The sequence below is a fragment of the Mesoplodon densirostris genome, chromosome 13 (genome assembly GCF_025265405.1).
Source record: "Mesoplodon densirostris isolate mMesDen1 chromosome 13, mMesDen1 primary haplotype, whole genome shotgun sequence".
Lineage (NCBI taxonomy): Eukaryota > Metazoa > Chordata > Mammalia > Artiodactyla > Ziphiidae > Mesoplodon > Mesoplodon densirostris.
The window spans coordinates 4,944,461-4,966,041 of NC_082673.1; the positions used below are offsets into that span (position 1 = coordinate 4,944,461).

The 21,581-nt window shown below is 45.5% G+C and overlaps 1 protein-coding gene across 3 annotated transcripts in view; it reads left to right on the forward strand.

Annotated features, from left to right (window-relative positions):
• Positions 1–17,473, forward strand: part of LYN (LYN proto-oncogene, Src family tyrosine kinase) — a 107,011-nt gene extending 89,538 nt beyond the window's left edge. For all 3 annotated transcript variants that reach the window (XM_060115528.1, XM_060115530.1, XM_060115529.1), the window contains exons 11-13: positions 5,846–5,999; positions 8,619–8,750; positions 16,860–17,473. In XM_060115528.1, the coding sequence (XP_059971511.1) occupies positions 5,846–5,999; positions 8,619–8,750; positions 16,860–17,062 (489 nt within the window). In that variant the 3' untranslated portion in view covers positions 17,063–17,473. The remainder of the gene's footprint in view (positions 1–5,845; positions 6,000–8,618; positions 8,751–16,859) is intronic.
• The last annotated feature ends 4,108 nt before the right edge of the window (positions 17,474–21,581 follow it).

The window sequence follows — 21,581 nt, forward strand, 5'->3', positions numbered from 1 at the left end:
CTGAAGGTACAAAAAGAGGAACTAGGAACTGTACACCCGCCACGCTATTTGGGCTGAAGAGCTCAAGAAATGACAAGCACATGTAACCCTAAATCAGGTAGCTTTAAACCAGGAGTACAGACACATCACTAAATTTATCTCCTTGTACGACTATTCTCATTTTAAGTAATAGGGGTGCTTTTTCACTTCAAATGCCCAGTAGCTTCACACACAGACTCTCTAATACAGAGTGGGAAATTAGCACATGGAGACGAGACGTTTTTAGTTCTTCTTTAGTGCTGGCAGGTGGTTTAGAAAGTCAAGGTTTTCTCGTGTTTGTGCATCACTGAGCCTGATGCTGGCGTGATGCTGGCGTGGCCCAAGAGGTAGAGAATCCCCTCAGATGATTTAAAGCTGAAAGATTCAATCAGTTTCCTAAGCCCTCTTAAGTAGTGGCCCAGCCCCAGAACCATGATGTGGAGGAAGCGCTTCCGAATTCCCTGCCTCTGAGCTGTAAGGCTGGAGTCCTTCTCCCTTAGTTACAAGAAAAACAAAAGCTCAGGACACACGTTCTGAGCTGCTGATGTATGAGGACTAGCCCGCACCCCCATTATCTGGCCCGTCACCTCCCCAGCTTCAGCATGGCACCCCCCTCTCCCCACCTGGGCTTTTTCCTGCTGGCTCTGCCCATCTTTGCTCCTTCTTTTTCTTCAGCTGAGTTGTTGGGGAATTCCTTTCCCCAGTGTTAGGAGGACAACAGTCCATCTACTCGTGGTGTCGAGACCGAGATTTCATTCCAATCTGCCTAGAACTTTAAATCCTAAAATAGCTGAAGTTGAAAAGCATTGGATCTACCGCAATTCTTCTCCAAGTCCGGTGTGCATACAGATCACCCAGAGAGCTTGTTAAAATCCAGGTTCTGATCGAATAAATCAGGGTCAGAATCAAGCTCCCAGAAGGTGATAAGGGACAAGGGCCATTCTCCACCCAGACTGCAGGGCACAACCACCTAGGGAGGCCTCACACCTAGAGATGCATGCTTAGGTGATTTAGGATGAGACCCGGGTTAAGATCAGATGCCCGGTACACAGCCAGAGTTAAGAAATACTGGTGTAAGGGTTTAAACTTTATTTAACGGCTAAATGCACAGAAGGGAAATTGAAGTCACTTCCAAACCATTGCCCTAACCTGTGGTGTGACCCTAGGAATGTAATTTCCTTTTAGCCCCATCAAATTTCCAAAGGGAAAGACATTCATTGCTTTTTTTGCAATATATAGGGCTATTTGAAGGAAAGAATATTTTCCTGCTTAATTTTAGCCTGGTTATTTTCATTCTGACAGAGCCTTAACCTCATTCAAGCCAAGAATAGATCACCATCCATCTTATTTCTCTCTTCTGAGTCATAGGGCAAAATGGGCTTTATACCTTCTTTGCTCAGTTTAGCTTCTTCTAGACCAAGAAAACAAAATGGGGCAAGTTGCCCCCAAGGGACTGAAAATTGGTTCATGGCAGATGGGAAAATCTTAGATATTACGAGAGTTTGTCGCCCTCCAGAGCTCAGGCCTACCTGACAAAATCCTATTTCTTTGTATTTAATTTAAAATTTTTTATTTAATTAAAAATTTCTCCTTAGGAGATGATAATGGAAAAAGGTTGAGAAACCCTGTTCTAGACAAAGACAGCCCAAACCAAGCTTGTATGTCCTTCCTGAGATGGGTATCCTGAGCTCTGCCTGGGGAAGGTTTGTGGTAGCTTTTCTGCGCGGTGAAATTTGGGCTTAACAACAATGAATTCCAGGAGGAATCTTCAAAAGCATTTTTCTCTCTTCTCAGTAAAATAGTGTTCTCTCGATGAAAAATTTGAGTTCCAGAAGCATCTAGTTATGAGCTCTCTTGCTGATGGAACATTCTGACATGTGATCTGGCGGTCAGACACTCCTGGGTGTCAATCCTGGCTCTCTCCTTCCCTCCTGGCTTTCATCAGGTTCTTGTACCTCTTTAAGCTTCATTTGCATGTGTACAATGGAAATAAAACTTATCAGATAAGAGTTGTTATTCAGATGAAACGTGAATTGGGTGTAATGGATGTAAAACAGTATCTGGTACATAAAAAGTGCTCCATTCGTGGTGGGAGAAGTAGCGGTTATTAATGTCTAACTATCCATCTATATGTCTACCTACCTACCTATCAATCAGCCACCTACCTGTTACCATCATCATCTAAGTAAAATATCTGTGGGCACAAAGCAATCTCCTGAATCAGACTGTGTCTTCACCAAACCTGAGTGACTCCACATAACTCCTTCACAGATCAGCCTTTCTTTTTTTCTTTCTCTCTTTTTTTTTTTTTTTTTTTTTTTTTGCTGTGTCGGGTCTTCGTTTCTGTGCGAGGGCTTCCTCTAGTTGCGGCGAGCGGGGGCCACTCTTCATCGCGGTGCGCGGGCCTCTCACTATCGTGGCCTCTCTTGTTGCGGAGCACAGGCTCCGGACGCGCAGGCTCAGTAGTTGTGGCTCACGGGCCTAGTTGCTCCCCGGCATGTGGGATCCTCCCAGACCAGGACTCAAACCCGTGTCCCCTGCATCGGCAGGCGGATTCTCAACCACTGCACCACCAGGGAAGCCCACAGATCAGCCTTTCTGAGCTAATGGGATTAACGGATATACACTACTATATATAAAGTAGATAAAGAACAAGGACCGACTGTAGAGCACAAGGAGCTATACTCAGTATCTTGTAATAACCTGTGATGGAAAAGAACCTGAAAAAGAATACATCTATATCTATGTATAACTGAATCACTTGCTCTACACCTGAAACATTGTAAGTCAACTATAATTTAGTTAAAAAGAAAGTAGGAGGAGAGCGCTCCCCTCTCCCCGGGTCCCCGAGGATGGCTGAGCCTGGGGGGGATGCATTTATGCAACAGCTCTTTCTGCAATGTTGACAACAGTCAGACTAAGTGACCTGGAGGAGCAAGAACATATCCGTGCAAGCAAAGTTGATCCTGGATTCCATTAGCCAGAGTGGTCTATGATTTCTTCCTGCTGTTGCAAAATAGAGAAATAGAGTTGGATTTACTTTAGCCAAAGTAAATACAACAACCAAAAAAAAAAAAAAAAAGATTAAGGTTTTAAAAAGAAAGAAAGAAACCAGGAAAGAAAAATACATATAGACCAGGGAAATAATACTTTTTACATAAGAAGAGAATTGTAGTCTTTTCTGACCTCAAAACCAGCCCTATCCGAAAGCTTTTCTTTTGCTCTCATATCTATTGTTTATTCCACTTGGCAAGCACTGTTGTTTAGAAACTTGGTCTTGGTGAGCGCTATTATAATTGTTTGGAATATGAGCCCCTTAAAGCACTCTGACGTGGAAAAGAAAGCCAAACTAAGCTGGGCTTGCCGCAAGTCTGTTATTATTTCAGAGAATCGTGTTAAAAAATGCATTCGGGTTTCTGTAAATGCAGAACTCGGGTGAGTGTGATAAAAGCCTTACCCACAAGTTCCCAGGACACTTTTATTTATTTATTTTTAATTAATTAATTAATTAATTTATTTGTGGCTGCACTGGGTCTTCGTTGCTGCAGGCGGGCTTTCTCTAGTTGCGGCGAGCCAGGGCTACTCTTCTTTGTGGTGCGCAGGCTTCCCATTGCGGTGGCTTCTCTTGTTGCGGAGCATGGGCTCTAGGCACGTGGGCTTCAGTAGTTGCGGCTCATGGTCTCAGTAGTTGCAGCTCGTGGACATGTTGGGATAGCAGCCAGCTTCGGCTCTTCCCGGTTCCTGGCCCAGTTTGTCTAGAATCATTGGAACATTACATGCGGGCTCAAGAACAGGAGTGTTCCCTAAGGGGTTTACATTCCTGTGATGCCCAGGTAAACAGGTGAGGAACAGGGGGCCCTGGGACCACACACTGGAGGAGAAGGAGGGTCAGGGAAGGCCTCTCAGCGGAAGGGCCATCTCCCCTGAGACCTGCGGGATGACCTGCCCCGCGACAGGGGCTGCAGGAGCCAGGATCCTGGACGGAGGCAGTGGTGGGAGGTGGAGGATAATGGACCAGTCACCCAGGGCCTTGAAAGCAGCGCTGAGGGGTTCAGATGTTATCTGGAGTCTAGTTTTATGCAGGGAGTGACCTGGGTGCTCTTGCACAAAGGATTAAGGTATTCCTGTCGAGGGATGCTGTGTGAGGCTGGCCCAGCCGTCCAGGCAGGGGCTGGACCCCGAGTCCACTCAGCAGGTGTCGCGTGGCCTGGGTCTTCTCCACTCTACCGGCCCAGCCTGCGTGCCACACACGTTATTCTTGGTCATAGTCAAGGTGTACGTTATCAAATTGTCGTTTCTACTAAAGAAGATGCTCAGACCTCTTCCTTCGGATTTATGCTTTTACCTGTTCAAGACTCTTTGGGGCGAGTCACAGGCGAGCCCCTGGGCTGCCAGGACTTTGGGACTGAGCTGGTGTATTCTGATTATTTTACGGCAGATTTTTCTGGCCACAGAAATAGCAGCTGGCAAATTCCTGCAGCAGAGAGCAAACAGCGTAGCATCTTGGTAACATTAAAAACCCAGCACATTTACCAAAGAACTTTCTTCGGCTCTGAGAAGAGGGGAGTGACATGGCTGAAGCTTCTAGTAGATACAAGTGAGAACAGAAAAGATGTAAGGTGGCTACTCCCTGGTGGTGTTTGCTGTCTGGAGGGCAGGACAGCAGTAAGCACCTTCAACAGCATCAAAATAATGGCAAAGCTATGGTCAGTAGGTGCAAATGGTTTTTGTACAAATTGACCATTGTTGGTGGGTGTAAAGTGAAATTATGCAAGAGGAGTTCAGGGAAGGCCCTCTGGCCAGAAGGAAGCCTAGTGACTGGCCGAGAGGGGAAGCAAGGCATTCCAGGCGGAGGTCAGGAGAAGCACCCCCTGTAGTAAAGGAGCTAAAAAGCTTTTGCTAAGCCGCAGGGCCTGGCTGAAACGGTGGCGTTTGACTGAGCCAGGAGGATGCTGTTGAGGGTGGGGTGTGGGAGTACTCAGGTCCTCCACGCTGAGCCGCCTGGAATTCAGGGTAGAATCCGCAGAATGCGTTCATTCCTGTGTGACACAATCCTAATTACTTTTCCCTCTAACTGCTCACCAGACACAGCTACTTGGTTCTTCCCTCCCTCCCTCCTTCCCTTCTTTCCCTCCTTCCTTCCTTCCTACCTTTCCTCCTTCCTTCTTGATTCTTATCTTTATAATTTGGTAATGTTTTCCTTAATAATCCTATGTTGATTCCTTACAAACCCGATTTCCTAGTAAGCGGTGAGTAGCCGTTTCACCTCCCCTGTTTTATCACTTTATCCGTGCTTCTCTCCTGCTGTCAGCTTTATGTCTGGGTGACCCTTTCTGCTCACCCTGGAGGGACTGTGCAGAGAGCTTAGAGCCCGGGGCCTGCGGGCAGTTGACTGACCCTACAGCAAGGACACTGCTGACCAGGGACAGCCTGTTCTTGACACCCCAATAATGTATCTGTGTTGGCACGGCACTTCCCTGGCTCTCTTTCCTCGTTTGAAAAACTGGGATACAAACATCCGTGTATCTACATGCAGGAATTTAGTAGGATCTGAAAAAAGTCTCCACGCATTTAAAAAAGGCTGAGACATATAGCTATTTAAATAACCATGTCGAGAGTGATTACCATCCTTGGAGGTTTGGGGGCAGCTATTTTAGAAAGGACTCAAAATGGCGATTGTAATTTACCTGCTGTTTTAAAAATTTGAATGATCAGGATATCGTACATGAAAGGATTTCAGGACCTCAGAAGTTTTCTGGTTTTTCTCCATGTGTCCCTATATGGGCCTAAATGGAACACGTAAAGGAGAGCCTTTTTCTGTCTCCAGATCGCAGAGGGAATGGCGTACATCGAGAGGAAAAACTACATCCACAGGGACCTACGGGCCGCGAACGTCCTGGTCTCCGAGTCCCTCATGTGCAAAATCGCCGATTTCGGCCTTGCTCGAGTGATTGAGGATAACGAGTACACAGCCAGGGAAGGTATGTTCCTGGAGCGACCTTTAGGTGTTGGGTTATTGTTCAGTTTTATTTTGGTTTTGCCTGTTTTTAACAAAGCAATTACAATAGACATCACTAGAAAAACAATTCATTTGGTACAATATTCAAAATGCACCATAGTTGCTGTTTGTGGTTTATTCTAATAATTGTTTTGAAAACTTACCCTCTTGATTAGCTCTGCAAGATACTTTTATGAAATTTACAAATGCTGTCGTTTGTATTTCGATTAAGCAAGGCAAAACAAAATGAGATTTGACAGGATCATGATTCTTTGTTCATATTACTTGTTAGAGCTTTTCACCAGAACAGTGAAGTATACTTTCCTTAACTATCGAGAAAATATTTGTTTTGTTTTGTTTTGCGGTACGCGGGCCTCTCACTGTTGTGGCCTCTCCCGTTGCGGAGCACAGGCTCCGGACGTGCAGGCTCAGCGGCCATGGCTCACGGGCCCAGCCACTCCGAGGCATGTGGGATCTTCCCGGACCGGGGCATGAACCCGTGTCCCCTGCATCAGCAGGCGGACTTTCAACCACTGCACCACCAGGGGAGCCCTCAAGAAAATATTTGTAACAATAAGTCTATACTCTATATTCTGGCCTTTTAACTACAAATTAAAACATGGAAATGATCACACACACAGAAGTAAATATAACACTACAAAAATACACTCCTTTATTTTCCCACCTTCCATATTATATATGTAAACCAAAAAACGCACAGAGTAAATCTTCGAGTTCCTGGCCTGTCATTCTGGGGCCAGCCCTGTCTGGGGCTGCGCTGACCTTTCCTGTTGGAGATTCTTCTGTGTTGCTTATGATCTGAGGATTCTGATGGTCTCACTCGTGAAAGCTAAGTGAGTTTTTTTGCAGTGCTTTCTCTCTTCTGAAAGAGCCAAGCACTTTCTTGACATTCCTAAGAATTGTTAAACAAGGATTATTTTAACTACGTGTGTGTTATTTCTGGAAGGTACCCACAGAATTTATAGAGGTGACAAACAAATTGAAAACATCGATTTGATTTGTCTAGCTTCTCCTGCATTCGTCATACTTACGGTAGTTCTCCTGCCTCAAGTTTGCATTCTCTTAGGTGGATTATAATTTATCCTTGGCCTTAATTATCTTCAGCAAAATGGCAGGTCAAGGAAAATAGTCTGAGGAGAAGTAGCTAAGAGGTAGTGAGCATTTGCAGCGTGACAGCGGCTATTCTAAGTGTTTTCCATACATCATCTCATTTATCTTTACAGTAACCCTATGTGATAAGTAGTATTACTGTTTCCACATTATAGATGAGAAAAAAGGAGAGGTTCAGAAGCTTCTGAGGCCCCATAGTAAGTGCCAGGGCCAGGACTCAAACCCAGGAGATGTGGCCTCAAAGTGCATGAGTCATAATTTATTACATCGGTTTTGTAGAATTTGACAAGCCTAGGGTCTCACACGAGAAACAGGTGGCCTAATGCAGAGAGCTCGGGTTCTAGAAGGAAACAGTAGTTCACCTCAGGGCAAAAGTAATGATATTTACCCTCACTGGTATTTCCTCTGTGCCAAGCATGCAGACCCACCCACTTAACCCTGACGGCAACAGGGGAGGTTCTGCTATTTACTCATTTCATGGATGGAAGTGCCAGGAAGGCACAGAAGCAGTAAGTGTCTTGCCGGGGTCATAGCTGGCTGGAAACAGCAGAACCGGGAGTCAGCCCCCGCCAAGGCCATGCTGGACCCCAGGCTCCCCACACATAGGCCCCGCCCCTGGCTCTGCCCCAACCACAGCCCCGCCCTTCCTGGCCCCGCCCTGTGCACTAGGTCTGGACTTCACAGAAAAGTCTAAAGCAAAGACATCGTGAAGGCAAATGTATTTTTTAAATTCTATAGTAGTTGGTGGAAAGCCCTTGCCTTTCCAGGGTGCAGAAGTGCCCTAGTCCCTGCTTCCCTCGAGGTGACCCTGCGAGTTCCCCGGGGCCAGGCTTGCCTCCCAATGTGACCCGGCGGCTAAGTTGAGGCTAAGCTGAGCCTCACCAGCTTCTCGTGAGAAACCTAGTTTCATCATCATCTCACTCTGGGCAGATCATCATCCTACGCAGTTCCTAGAAGAGTAGTAATATTTGGTCCTATCAAATGAAAGCTTGGAGTAGCATCTAAAATCCCCGTTGGTACAGGCTTCAAGAGATTTAACCACAAGAATATACACATCGAGATACTTATATTCCATAGAAACATGCTCTGGGTCATTAGAGAAAGTTTGAACACGAAGGATACGTGCTCTAGAAGGCTGATGTCGAGGGACAGGTGTACAGGCTAAGAATAGATGCCTTTCCATTCCGTGTCATGTTCTCATCTTTCAAGTGTGCTAGTTGTGATTTCGCTAAGAGAATACACAAGAAACTTTGCTTCTTAAGAGGGGAATGCCCACGAGGGAAACAGAGGGAGGCAAACATTCTTAGTATGACATTTTGTACCATCTCTATTTTCTACTGTGTGTATGTGCTAACCTGTTCAAAATAATTCATTAAAATTTCCCCCCCAAAGGAAAGTGTGAAGGTCACACGCCCATGACTCTTGTTTCAGCTCAGAGATCCAAGTAAAACACCTGTGTCTTCTGCCCTAGGTGCTAAGTTTCCCATTAAGTGGACAGCTCCAGAAGCAATCAACTTTGGATGTTTCACTATTAAGTCTGACGTGTGGTCCTTTGGAATTCTCCTGTACGAAATCGTCACCTATGGGAAAATTCCCTACCCAGGTATCAGTTACTTATCTATTTCCATTCACTTGGTATATAGGAGAAAAAAGCCAAGTGGCACGAGTCATAAAAAGATAAACTTATATCCAAAAGTAAAGTAAGCCCATGGTGCTAGAACTTTATTTTGACTGTCATTACTAGAAGGTGTCCTAAAATATGCTTAGAAACTTCTCTGCCTTCTTGCCTGATTGAGTGTATATTCTTTTGCTTCGCTAATTAATTCCACCACTTGCTGCCGAGAATGTGCCTGGCACCGTCACAGGTATTGCTGATAAGCATGGATTAGAGGATTAGACACAGGTGCCCCTCCCGAGCAGTCCACCTGATGGAGGAGGATACGGACATGGAGATGAGGCTTTTATAATTCTTTCTCGGTCAGTTTTGAAACAGAAGTTCATACAAGGGACTTTGGCGTCTCTGCCTCTTCAGGAAATAACCACCTCTGTGTGTGAGTGAAAGATTCTTCAGGTCTTTGACATATTGTATGTGGGGACATCGTTCAGTATTTCCGGATTCCTAACCTCCTCGGAGCCAGATTCTTCCAGCTCCCCCTTTTTCCAGGATCCATGCTGGAATGTGCAAGAAGAGGGAATTTTCCCCAAGCTGACACATTCTTGTTAATGTTTGGCTTTTAACAAAATTAATGGATACGGCCAATTTTAAATTAAATCTTTAATGTTTAGGTCATTCCCTCGTCCAAAAAATATCTGAGGGTGCCAGGCACTCATGAGGTGCCCGGATGGAGCAGCCCCAGCTTTTGCCCTTGAGAGCTAATACTTGAGGAGGGAGAGACTGATAACAATCACTAATAATAATCACTGGTAATCGGGCCAGTGCGTAGGATGGGAGGGGCGCCATGGAGATTGGGGGGTGGGGTAGGGTTGCAGGTTCTAAACAGTGATCCCTGCAGCAGCAGGGAACTCAGTGACTTGACAGAAGGGCCTGGGTGACCCACGGGGTCCCGAGCAGGGGCTTCGGCCCCGACTCCAGGAGACCGGAAGCTTTGGGACAGAGCAGTTGCACGGTCCTTGCGCTCCTCATCACCCTCACTGCTCTTCGAGGTTGAGCCATAGAGAAGCTGGGGCCTGGGGGGCCAGCTGGAGGGGAAGGCCTTCAGTGGTGCCTGCGCAGTGGGCTGACCGTACCGTGAAACCCCTCTGGTGCCCACGTTTCATATTCTGACGGCCGCTCTGTTCTAGACACTGAAGTTCATGAATAGCACCACTGCAAAATGGGGACAGTATTTCCTGATCAGCCCGGATATCTGACATTATATATCTATAAGCTATAACCTATAGAGAAAGATTATACACTCAGAGTGTGTGTGTGTGTATATATATATATATATATATATATATATATATATATATATATATATATATATATATATGACATCTGATCAGATAAACATACAGCCTCACACACGTTGTGTGGTGTGTACTGCATGCTCCACAGTGATGTTCACACGAGGCCCTGAGGCTCCAAGAAGGGGCCTCTTGCCCAGAACTGCATCACGAGCTCCTGGCAGAGCTGCTGTGGAATCCCGGCCTCCTCAGTCTGACCTGCTGTGCTCAATGCCCACGATTAGAAAATGCTTGGGGCGAAAAACCATAAAAATTATACAATAACCAGTAGAAAAGCAGTGAGAATCACACACACACACACACAAACCTGATAGGACCAACCAGAGAGCATCAGTTGGTCTATTCTGCAGTCTCTTGTCCTCTGATAAGACCGGGGATGTGTCATCTTTTCGGGAGTTCTGGGTTGATGAGATTTCCCAGTCACAAGCATTGTATGTTATGAGAGCCTCTAGCATTAGGACATGTGAACAGAGTGGACAATCCTACTTACTTAGTTATCAGAGGACTCGATTCATAGAGAGCCTGGAAACTGGTGAACATAGACAGCACATGCCAGTTCCATCACTGTTCTAAAACTGCTTACGACAGGCCCACTGACCATTAAGCTATCGGAGAATACTTTCTTTACCTGGAAAAGTACTGGATATGTCTCTTTTTTGTGTGGTTTAGAAGCTATATGCCTAGCTTTGCAAAATAAAAAGGCACTAAGAGAAAGAAAAGGGGAATAAAAACAGAAAAGAAATAAGAAAGTCTCCTATAAAATGAACAGAGGAAAAAACAAAAGACTAAAAGGTGTAATATATCAGAATGTTACTATCCTCGAGCAATGAAATAACAGGTTACATTATTTTTTTCTTAATAAATTCCTGAAGTGGCTAACTTTTTACAAGTACATTTTTATTAAATATTTTACTTCTTGTCTAAAAAATATATTTAAAAAATCAGGTAGTGCAAAAGGCTTCTGATGGAAACTTGCCTCTGGGGCCTCAGTCTTGTCGGCTCCTGAGACGCATTGGCTTTCAGGAGTCTTGGCTATTTATGCTAACATTTGCTGTTCATAGTTCTAAATGTTATATACAGACTGTTATTTCCTAAGTAAAGATTTTCCTCCATTTTAGTTATTATTAAATAAGAATATGGTCACATGGTTCTAAGTCCAAGAGGTACAAAGCGGTGTAAGGTGACAGGTGCGTCTGTCTGCAGCCACACAACCCCTGCCCCCAAAGGCAGCCACGGTTCTCAATTCCTGGTGCATCCGTCAGAGACATCCCAGGAATATCAAGGCGTGTATAACTAGAGCTGTACCAAATACACAGAGTGACTAGATGCCAAAACGGATAGCACCCACATGAAAGAGACTCTGGGAATGTGAGAATAAAATGTACAATGTTGTTAATAAACATCAAAATTCTAGTCGTCAAATACGAAGTAAGTGCTAGGGGAGCATGTGAGTGTCGTTTCCCATGTGCAGTCCTACTCGTTGAATAGGCACTTTGAACTGGCACCACGAACTTCTGTGCACATAGGATGTAGTGAAGAAAAGGGCTTTTCCATGACCTGCTTTTTAGGAAAGGGCTTTGCACCTATTTGTTGTATTTGGGGCAAATCTCAAAACTCCTTTGTCTTCATTTACTGTTAGTCCATTTCAACCATATTTTATTGTTATGTTTTTAAATGTGTAGCCCCAGTTATGAATTTAAATGTGTAGCCCCTAGTTATGAATTTAAAGGTGTAGCCCCTAGTTATGAATTTAAAGGTGTAGCCCCTAGTTGTGAATTTAAATGTGTAGCCCCTAGACCAAAAGCTGTTGCCGTGAAGCACTCTGTCCTCATGGGTGGGGACACCGAATGTGTAAACAGATCACGATTGTTGCGTACTCGACTTTGGAGATTGTCTCGTGAAAATTGGAGGCATCAAAGATAATATTCTTCTAGTTCATACCTAGAAGATAGACCCCGCTCCAAATAGGACTTCTTCTTGAGAGATTCGTGTCCTAAATATACTTAAATGGCTAAATAAGTCCAGTTACCAAATTTGTTTATGTTGCGAACGCTAGTCCACCAGACGTTCTCACCAAGAAGTTTAAGCAACTTCTTCCACTGACTTCAGCTTCCCGAGTGGCTGGCCTGAAGGCTGATGGCTGTCTTCTCCCTAGGATCCCGTTTCCTCTATGGAAGAATTCGAGATCCTTCTTTGTCCCTGAGATTTATGGCCATGTACCTTGTCATGACACTTCTGTCATTTTTATGTTATGCTGGGTACCTGTTTTGTTCTTTTGAGCTGGAAACTTGTAGCCATAGATTTGGGGAAGTTTTTGTATGTCGCTGCTTTGAAAATTCGCTTCTTGCCTCTCTCCAAATCACTCACTGGTAGGACAGTAGACCTCCTGGGGTGGTCCTCAGAGCCCCCTGTCTACGCTTCTGTCGCTGTCATCCTGTCCTCTGTCCTCCCCTGAGGGTTACCTTCTCGCCCTTGCTTCACTGAGACGTCTCGTGGGAGCCAGGGCCTCTGGACCACCGGGCCCCCCGTCGGCATCCTCACCCCACAGTATCTTCAGGTCTGTTCTCTGGGGCTATTTGGTTCCTTCTGAAGAGGATCTTCCAGGCCCTGCCGCTGGGAGTACCGCCTGGCCATCAGCATTCCAGAGGTGCCCTGGGGAGCGGACATCAGCGTCTTTCTTTGCTGTTGTTGTGGGTTTTCTTATTGTGGTAAAAGAAACATAGAATAACATTTACCATCTTAACCATTGTTAAGTGTATGGTTTAGTGGCATTAAGTACATTCACAGCACTGTGCGACCATCACCACTATTCATTTCCAGAACTTTTTCATCTTCCCAAACTGATACTGTGGTCATTAGGGTCATGAGACACTAAGTCCCCATTCCGCCTGCCCCCCCAGCCCCTGGTCACCTCTGTTCTACTTTCCGTCTCTACTTTCCGGAATTGCACTGCTCTCAGCACTCCTGTAGGTGGAATCGTACCGTATGTGTCCTATTGTGCCGGATCATTTCACTCAGCTTGGCGTCCTCAGGTGCAGCCAGGCTGTGGCCCAGGCCAGGTGCGCCTCAGTCTCCTTGCTTCCAGTCCTCCGTGCCCCCTGCACCCCGTCCACTGGGCCTGGATCTTCTCTCCTTCCCTTCCTCCAGCGTTGACCTGGGCACCTGCCAGGCGGGTTCGAGGTCCAGTCCCGCCTGCAGCACTGACCGCAGCCCGGGAGTGCCCCGTCCCAAGACGTGGTGACCAGACATCCACTGCTGACTCCTCTCTGGCGGGCGCTTGGGTCACGTTCCTCCTCTGGGCTCAGACCACTTCTGCCTCCGGCTGACAGGTGTCTCCTGATTACATCAGAGATGCGTTCTTCTCTTCCTTATTCTCTTTTTGTTTGGGGATGAATTAAAGGGAAAAAGGGAGGTGGGGCAAAAAGATCCTTCACTGTCTTAAAAGCAAAACGGTCGTCATATTTGTATAGGAATTTTGTAAAGAAACTAGAGGGGACCTTTGTGGTTGGGGGTTTGTTTTGCTTCGCTCTTATAAAGAGAAAGGAGGTTTGAAAAAGGCGAAGCTTTCGGAAGCATCGTGTCTTTTCTGGCTGCTTCTTGCCAGATAGATATATCTAGCACCTTAAGCTATATGTGAACCAGAATCAGGAAACTCATCCTGCTGCAAATGCTCCATCACAAGCAGTGCTCAGAAAAAAATAATTTGCCCTTTTGGACGTCCCACTGGGCAGGAGACTGTGGTCCCGGACTGGCTGTACTTCCTTTGCTTGCACATACAGGCTCGCTCTGCCGTTACAGATTGTCCTGGCTCCTGGAGCGCCTGGGCTTCTGTCTCCTGTCGCTAACCCCCGTCCCTCTTCTCATCTCTGCTGTACTGCGTCCTTCTCCCTCCCTTGCTCCTTCACCAACTTTTAGTCTCTGCCAATTCCTACCGACTCCAGATATCACCTCCTGCCCAACCCCCGGCTCTGTCTCCTGAGCTGGCTTCCCCACTGGGCTGTGTGCCATTTGAGCACAGGACTCGGTCTTAGTCATCTTTGTACCTCTCAGAGCTTAGTGCCAGCTCATGACCCGTAGGAAGTACTCACTACACGCTTGTCGAAAGGAGGGAGGGTGGACTATGAAGTTGCTTGCCTGTAAAGATTACCAGCCAATGGGTGTTTGCTCTCTTCAACCTAGTAACAGACCAGCACCGGGTTTGATCTTAGGGTTCGGTCAAGGTCTCTCTCCTCTCTTTCTTTCTTCCATCAGACTTGTCCGTTGATAGCCGTATTTTGTTGGTAGATTTACTTGTACATAAAAAGAAAGACTTCAGATTTCCTTCTTTTTATTCCTCTTATCAAGTCAGATTCCCCAGGCAGGCTGGGGCGTGCCTGGCCTTTGTCTGTATCATTGAGAGAGTTCTTTGGGGTTAGGAGAACATATAAGAACAAGGAAGAAGAAAATCTGCAGTGCAGCAGCGTGGGCCCTAGAAAGGTTTATTTATCTTCTGGGGGCACGTTCTGACCTTTTATGCAACTGGGGCTTCTCCAGGAAGGAGGTGAAAGAGGTGTTCCTACCCAGCCTTGCAGGTCCAGCTGCTGTTTCCTTTATCCTGGATATTAATCCTCCTGCCAGGACCCCAGAACTTTCCCCAACGCCCATGTAGAAGTAAACACGGATATTTCTTCAGAAATTTATCCAAGTGAGCTTGGCTAGTTACAGAAGCCAGAGCAATGTTGAAGCCACATAATTTATGGAGACCAGAACCCCAATTAAAGAAAGTGATGCAAATCAGCCCCTTGGCTTCAAGCAATGAGAAGCAAATGAAGTGTTCCAGTTAGAACATTCCCGTTACACAAATATACGAAGATGATGTTTCAGAAGTAGACTTGAGCAAAATTAATTCACCATGTAAACAACTTTCAAGAGATCTTAACAGTTATAAGGTTGGCTTGGGTCTTTCCATTTCAAAAACAAGGGCTCTTCCAAGACAGAAATAATCGTGTCTTTTTTCAGGGTTTAAATCCAGGCAGGGCCCTTCAGTCACTGTGTCCTTAGAAGAAGAAAGGTTAGTTAAGGGCACAGGAGCTCAGAGGTCACTGATTATGACCCACAGTAAGAAATAGACAGAAACCCGCTCCATATGTAAAACAAAAGTTTCACAAAACCACACTGACTTTTGCCATGTACAGCGCACTCTGATCTTTTCTATTTTACTCTGTTATATTGGTAATTTATATTTTAAAATAGTGGTAGCTCCCCCAAAATCAATTTATTGATCCCAAATGGGTGGTGACCCACAATTTGAAAAACACGGATTTGAGAATAAATTCAAAAGAAGGTTCTGTTTCCAATCAAGTCAAAGATGTTTCCCCTAAACTGTCTAGTTATCTTTTAGGATCTTTCCAGTGACCACTAGTGGTAAAATCTATGGCTATGGAAAGGAGATAACTATGGAAAGGAAATGGTTGGGGTGAATGGAGTTCCCCGTGTGCCAGATATTATATGTGTTCTACGCATGAAAATATTCCACATGAGGTACATCTCCTCACTAGAGGAGCCCATGTCCCTACAGAATAAGGTAGCCACAAAATAGGCAGAACACCCAGATGTGGATAAGTCCTGCTAAAAGTGCTAGATGAGCGTGTTTCGATATCCCATTTTAGCACTGGAGGAAAATGTTATTAAAATGACCTTTTTTTCCTTAAAGCTATTCTCAGTATCAAAGATGGACAGTTCAGCATCTGAACTGCCCTGAGACATGTGACCATAGTCAAAGCCATCCTCCGTGGTCAGCTCTCTTGCAGAGCCCCATAGGAATAGTGGGCAGCCCGCTTCCCTCGCCGGCTGTTGAGATGTGCTCCTTCCCGCAGCCTGGCGGACCCTGCATCTTCCTGTACTGAAGGCCGGGACCATCTGAGGAGCGGGAATTAAACAACTGGTCCGGCTGACTTAAGGATCCTGACTTCTTTAAGTAGACTTACGATGAAAAGCTAATTTTGAAAAAGTATTGGTATGAGATACTGTACGGGAAAATGATTTTTTTGGTTTTACAGGTAGAAGCTGGAAAAAAAATACTACAAAAGAAAGTGAGATTAAGTGTTAGGATTGGGCTGTTCATTCACAAGGTCTGTCAAGTCCAGTGTCCTTTTGTCATTAGAACTCACTTTGTCTTCCATTTACCACGTTTGCCTGTTTTCGCTTTGGCAACTGAATGCTGCCTTGATCTCCTTTGTACTAACATTTATTTCATCGCTTACAGAAACTTCCTTAGCCTCTGTACCAGTTTTCAGAGCTGCCAGCACAAAATACCACAAACTGAGTGGCTCAAACAACAGAAATTTATTTTCTCCTGGTTCTGGAGGCCGTAAGTCCAAGATCAAGGTGTCAGCAGGCTTGCTTTCTCTCGAGGCTTGTCCTTGGCTCGAGACGGCTGTCTTCTCCATGTGTCTCCCTTGGCCTTTCCTAATCTCCTCTTCTTATAAGGACACCAGTCAGAGGCAGTTAGGGACCACCCTAAAGGGTTCATTTTGACTTGGTCACCCCTTTAAAGGCCTCATCTCTAAATGCAGTCACATTCTGAGGTCCTGGGGGCTAGGAGTGCAACATACGAGTTTGCAGGGGAGGGCATGGTGGGAACACAGTTCGGCCCATGGCAGCCTCCGAAGCTTTGCTTCAACCACAGATGCAGGAGGTGGGTACCACTGCAGTGCGTGAGCCTGGGTCAGGCTTCTAAATGGTACCTGTGGTTTCTCGGCCTCAGGGAGAACTAACGCCGACGTGATGACCGCCCTGTCGCAGGGCTACAGGATGCCCCGCATGGAGAACTGCCCGGACGAGCTCTACGACATCATGAAAATGTGCTGGAAAGAAAAGGCCGAGGAGAGGCCCACGTTCGACTACCTGCAGAGCGTCCTGGACGACTTCTACACGGCCACGGAGGGCCAGTACCAGCAGCAGCCCTAGGGCGCAGGGGACTCAGGCCACTCACGGGACGGCCGCCTTCCTAAAAGGAAAACATAACAATCCCTGCTCACTAGTTATTTCCTGGGCTGGGGTCACCGGCCACCCCTGCTTCCCACACACGAGGCTAACACTCAGGAAGAACACCCCCCATGGGAAAGGATTCTGCTCTCAGGGGCCACTGCCTACCAGTGCGTGGCCTGGCCTGCTCCCCGTGGGCAGTCCGGCCTCGCTAGACCAACATCTGGACATGGGCTTCTGAGAAGACAACACCTGTCCCACCAAAAGTGCACCCATATCGGCCTCGTGTTTACAACGGGATGTGTGACTCAGAGGTTCAGAGGCCATTTCAGTAAATCCCAGACAGAGGCACAGCTAAACTCATTTATAAAAGTAAAATAACCATATGCCTTTCGTGATGCTTCTTTGTATTTTCTCTATGCTTTAGCTTCTTTGTTTAAAAAAAAATTTACTAATCCAACCTGTTAGATTTTGCAGGTGAAGTCAGAAGCTTCAGTGTCGTTCCCAGATTTCAGTGATCTCCCACCCCCTGCAATCTGAGACTGTTCAATGTTTCCTTTAGTGGAGACCGTTTAGAACCCCAGCTGGGAAAAGGGGGGGCCTCTTTCCTTGAAAGTGTCACCTGCAAGCAGACAGGGCAGCCATGTTAAGCGACATGGACCCCCCACCCCACCCCAGCAGCCGGGGTTTGCCCCGACCACCCTGGAAAGGAGCTTTAGAAACTGCTCTGCCATAAGAAGGAATACTTTTTAACGGTTCAGCTTTTCAAATCCACAATTTCCTGTATCCAGACTTTTTTGGACAATGTAGTTTGGAAGAACAATAAGATTCTGATCTCTGCAGAAACTTCTAGGGCCTTACAAAACATCAGAATTTTCTTTATTGCTTCAAATGATTTTGAATATTGTTTTAATGATCAAGTATTCATTTTAGTCATACTCTAGAAAGTAACAATGCCATATTTGGGAGCTATTTTTGTGATTCAGCAATCTTTTCTAAATTGTGTAAGGTCTGTGTGAGACTATTTATATGAAGATGTGATGGAAAATAAATGAGTCAGGAGGCTCAACTGAGCCACTGGAGCAAGAGAGACAAGAGGTTTTGTTTATTAAATTTTTCTACTGTAAGCTTTGAATGGACAATGCTATATCGCATCACATTTCACTTATGCTGTTGTGTATATACCTAATATTTCCATTTTTGATTTTGTTTTACTACACCTGGCCCAGGAACGTGAAGCTTTTCACTGGTGTTTAACATTTCCTACTGTCAGCAATATAGAAATGAGTACCAGTTGGTGGGGTGGGATGAGAGGTGATTCCAGTAGATACAACATCCTTTACAAAATTGGGTACAAGTTCCACCTCCATCCTTTGAGTGTTTTCAGATTGGAGAACGGAGGAGTTGCTGGGCTGGACACCTGATTATCCCTTTATGGGGGCCCAACAGGATTTGTTTTCAAACAGGCTTAGCAAGCACCATTACAATTTCACTTTGTTTGTGTTGCCTAGATGTTGGGTGCCTGGGGAAAGGGATGGAATATTTTGCTTTCCCTAAATTTTAACTTCTTTTCCCGTGTGATATTTATATCTTTTTAATGGTCCTTTCTAAAACAGTCTACAATTCTCAATTCACAAGAGCCATCTTCACAAAGGTGAACTATTATCATCTAATGCCTGCACAGCTGGTCACCTGATTCGCCACGGTGCATCTTCTACAAACGCCCACCTCTTCACGCTTTATTTCAGAATCACACACGTGACCCAACGTGGAGAGAAAGTGTAAGGAATCCCTAAAGCAAAAAGAAGTCTCTAAGAAATTACTAAATTCATCTTCGTGTTTTTCTCCTCTCAATTCTGCTTCCTTTGGCCATTTTACTTTCCACTGTCCCCCTCGGTCAAGTCTGTGCTCCTTTGCTTCCAGCATCTCCTCCGTCACCTCGGGCCTCCTGGCTTACTCTCAGCCTGTGCCCATACACAGGGTGCTCAGTGGACAGCATGCACCGTTAGGGTTCCTGGCAGGCAGAATCAGGGGCTGGGTAGGTGTTTGTTTAATCTCGGTGTGCAGAGGCGTGCAGGCTGGCTTACATCTTCACGTCCCAGGTCACTGAGAACTTGAAAAACGGAATCCTCCCCCCAACCCCTAGTCACTGACTCTGTTGTTCTGCTCTGGGGGAGCGGGGAGGGGATGTGTCAGTGTACTTGAAAAGCTTCCCAGTGAATTTAAGGTGAGTATAATGCATGCCCAGGCTTGAGAGCCGCCCCCCAGCTTTGACCCATATTGCGAAGTGATCTGCCCGAAAAAAGACCGTCTCTTTCCCCAGATAGTTCAGTTTCCCTGAGGAGGATGTAGTCAAAAAGGAGGAAGAAGGAGGAGGAAATGTGCCTTTTTCCTTCTTTAGGTACAGGAAGCTCACAGAACCTAAAGTAAAGCTCGTAGGCCTGACACGTGTCCCGAGGAGGAGGGGACACTTGGTACTTCTGTAGCCCCTCCAAGAAGGCCTCCCGAGGTGCTGTCAGAATCCCACTGGGGAAGCATGTCCAGGCCTTCGTTTAGGGGACACGATACATACACCACAGATGCCTTGACTCCTGTCCCAAGAGTGTAGAAGGGGGTCAATTAAAGGAGGGGCCATATTTACTTGCTTACACAGTGGGATAGATCAAGGGCACTGAAACCTAAGTATAAGCTCATTTCTCATTTTGCCTGTGGTGAAGGCTTTCCCTTTGCTCAAAAAAACTACATCCTGGGCAGTAGCTGCTGAAAGGTACTCAGTAGCAAAACACCAGCATCTCACAAGCTTCACTGAATTAAAACAATTGCTCGGCCCCCCACACTTATGATTTTAACTGCCACGTTCCACACCCAAGCGTCTGGTGTTCTCTGCCCAGAGCATCTCTGAGATGAGCTCACACCACCGACCTTTCCTCTCTGTATCTTCATTTCTACTTCTGCTGGTTGAATGAGACTTCAGTTCTCTATCTCTACGTTTTGACTACCTGATGAACTGAGGACACCTTGCCATTCTTCCTGATGGGAATGATGACTATAAATACACAAAGATACCCATACACCCACCATTCTCTCCTTGTTCTCTTCTGTGCTTTGGCACTTTAAAAAATTACCTTGAACTCACACAGTCACTCCTGAAGTTCTGGATGGTACTATCACTATTGCACGGCTGAGAAATCAGAGGCATTCAGGGCCACAAAAGGAATAGATTGGCTTCTCTTCATGTTTTCTTGCAAAATAATACAAGTGAAATACCTTTACAGTGGAATATTCCTGACTCAGTTGGATATTCTAAGTGGGCAAAGGAATTACTTTAAAAATGCCCCACTGGAGTCCACACAGATGTGAGAGGAAATTTCTTCTAAAGATTTTAATATGGGGAGAAAAGTCATGCAATAATTTAACTCACCATTCACACTTTTTAAAGACAACTTACAGAGACTACGCTTTTGAATAAAATGCTTTGATAACATTTGTGCTCCATTTCATATCATGAACTGTATTAAACTGATAAAATTTTATCCCAGAAAGTTCTAATATGATAAATGTGTAGGAGGAAAGCCTTCCAATTTAATTTCCTGTGTTCTTAAGACTCTAAATACTTTGAGTAGGAGCAAGTGCCAAAAATGTCCCAAGGCTCCCAAGATGGTCACCGAGTGATAGTGAATATTTCCCTTAAATCTGGAAATGATGGGGGCAGTCTTGGTGGCCTCCATCTCTAGGCCGTTGGAGAGATTTGTCAGATATAATCTGGATTGGCCAATGTGCAATGTTAATACAGAACTTCTAGAACCAAAGGTGGCTTTATTTACAGCACCAAAAGTCAATACTGTGCCACACAGCAAGAAAACAATCTGAATTTTTTTAAATTACACTTATGCTGGGGCTCAGACAAGTCCTTAAGCCCTCATCTGCTACCCTCAGGGTCAGATGTGTTTTTGATTTAAGGTTTGTTTTTTGTTTTTGTTTTTATTTAAAAGGTTAATACAATGAATATCCTGAATATTTGGTGGCAAACCTTCAGTGAACACTAGAGAAGAAACCATTAATCAAATAAAACATTTCTGCAGGAAAAAATGCCTGAATTCATAGGAAGTGGGACGAATATAGCCTATAAATAGCTCTGGATCAGGTTTTACCACCAAATGAGTTCTTTAAAAACTTGGTTTGGAGTGTTTTGGGCTTTTGTGGTGAAGGGGACGGGCCAGAGGGCTTGAAGTGCAGGCAAGACCTTTCAGTGTCAGTGGTGAGTCCAGTTCAAATAGACGACGTGGGGGTTGTGGTTCCTCAAAACTCATCCGATGCAGCCATGTTCCAGGATGCAAAGTATTTATGCATCTGTTTGAAACAACATAGTCATTAACATACTCTCTGATGAGATGCGCGTCAGGGAGGTCTGAGACTTCGCAGTTCAAGTGAGGAGAGGCGTCTCGTGGGTTTAGTTGCCCACAGAGCTGCCAGTGAGCTGTGGCTGCTGAAATAAAGAGTG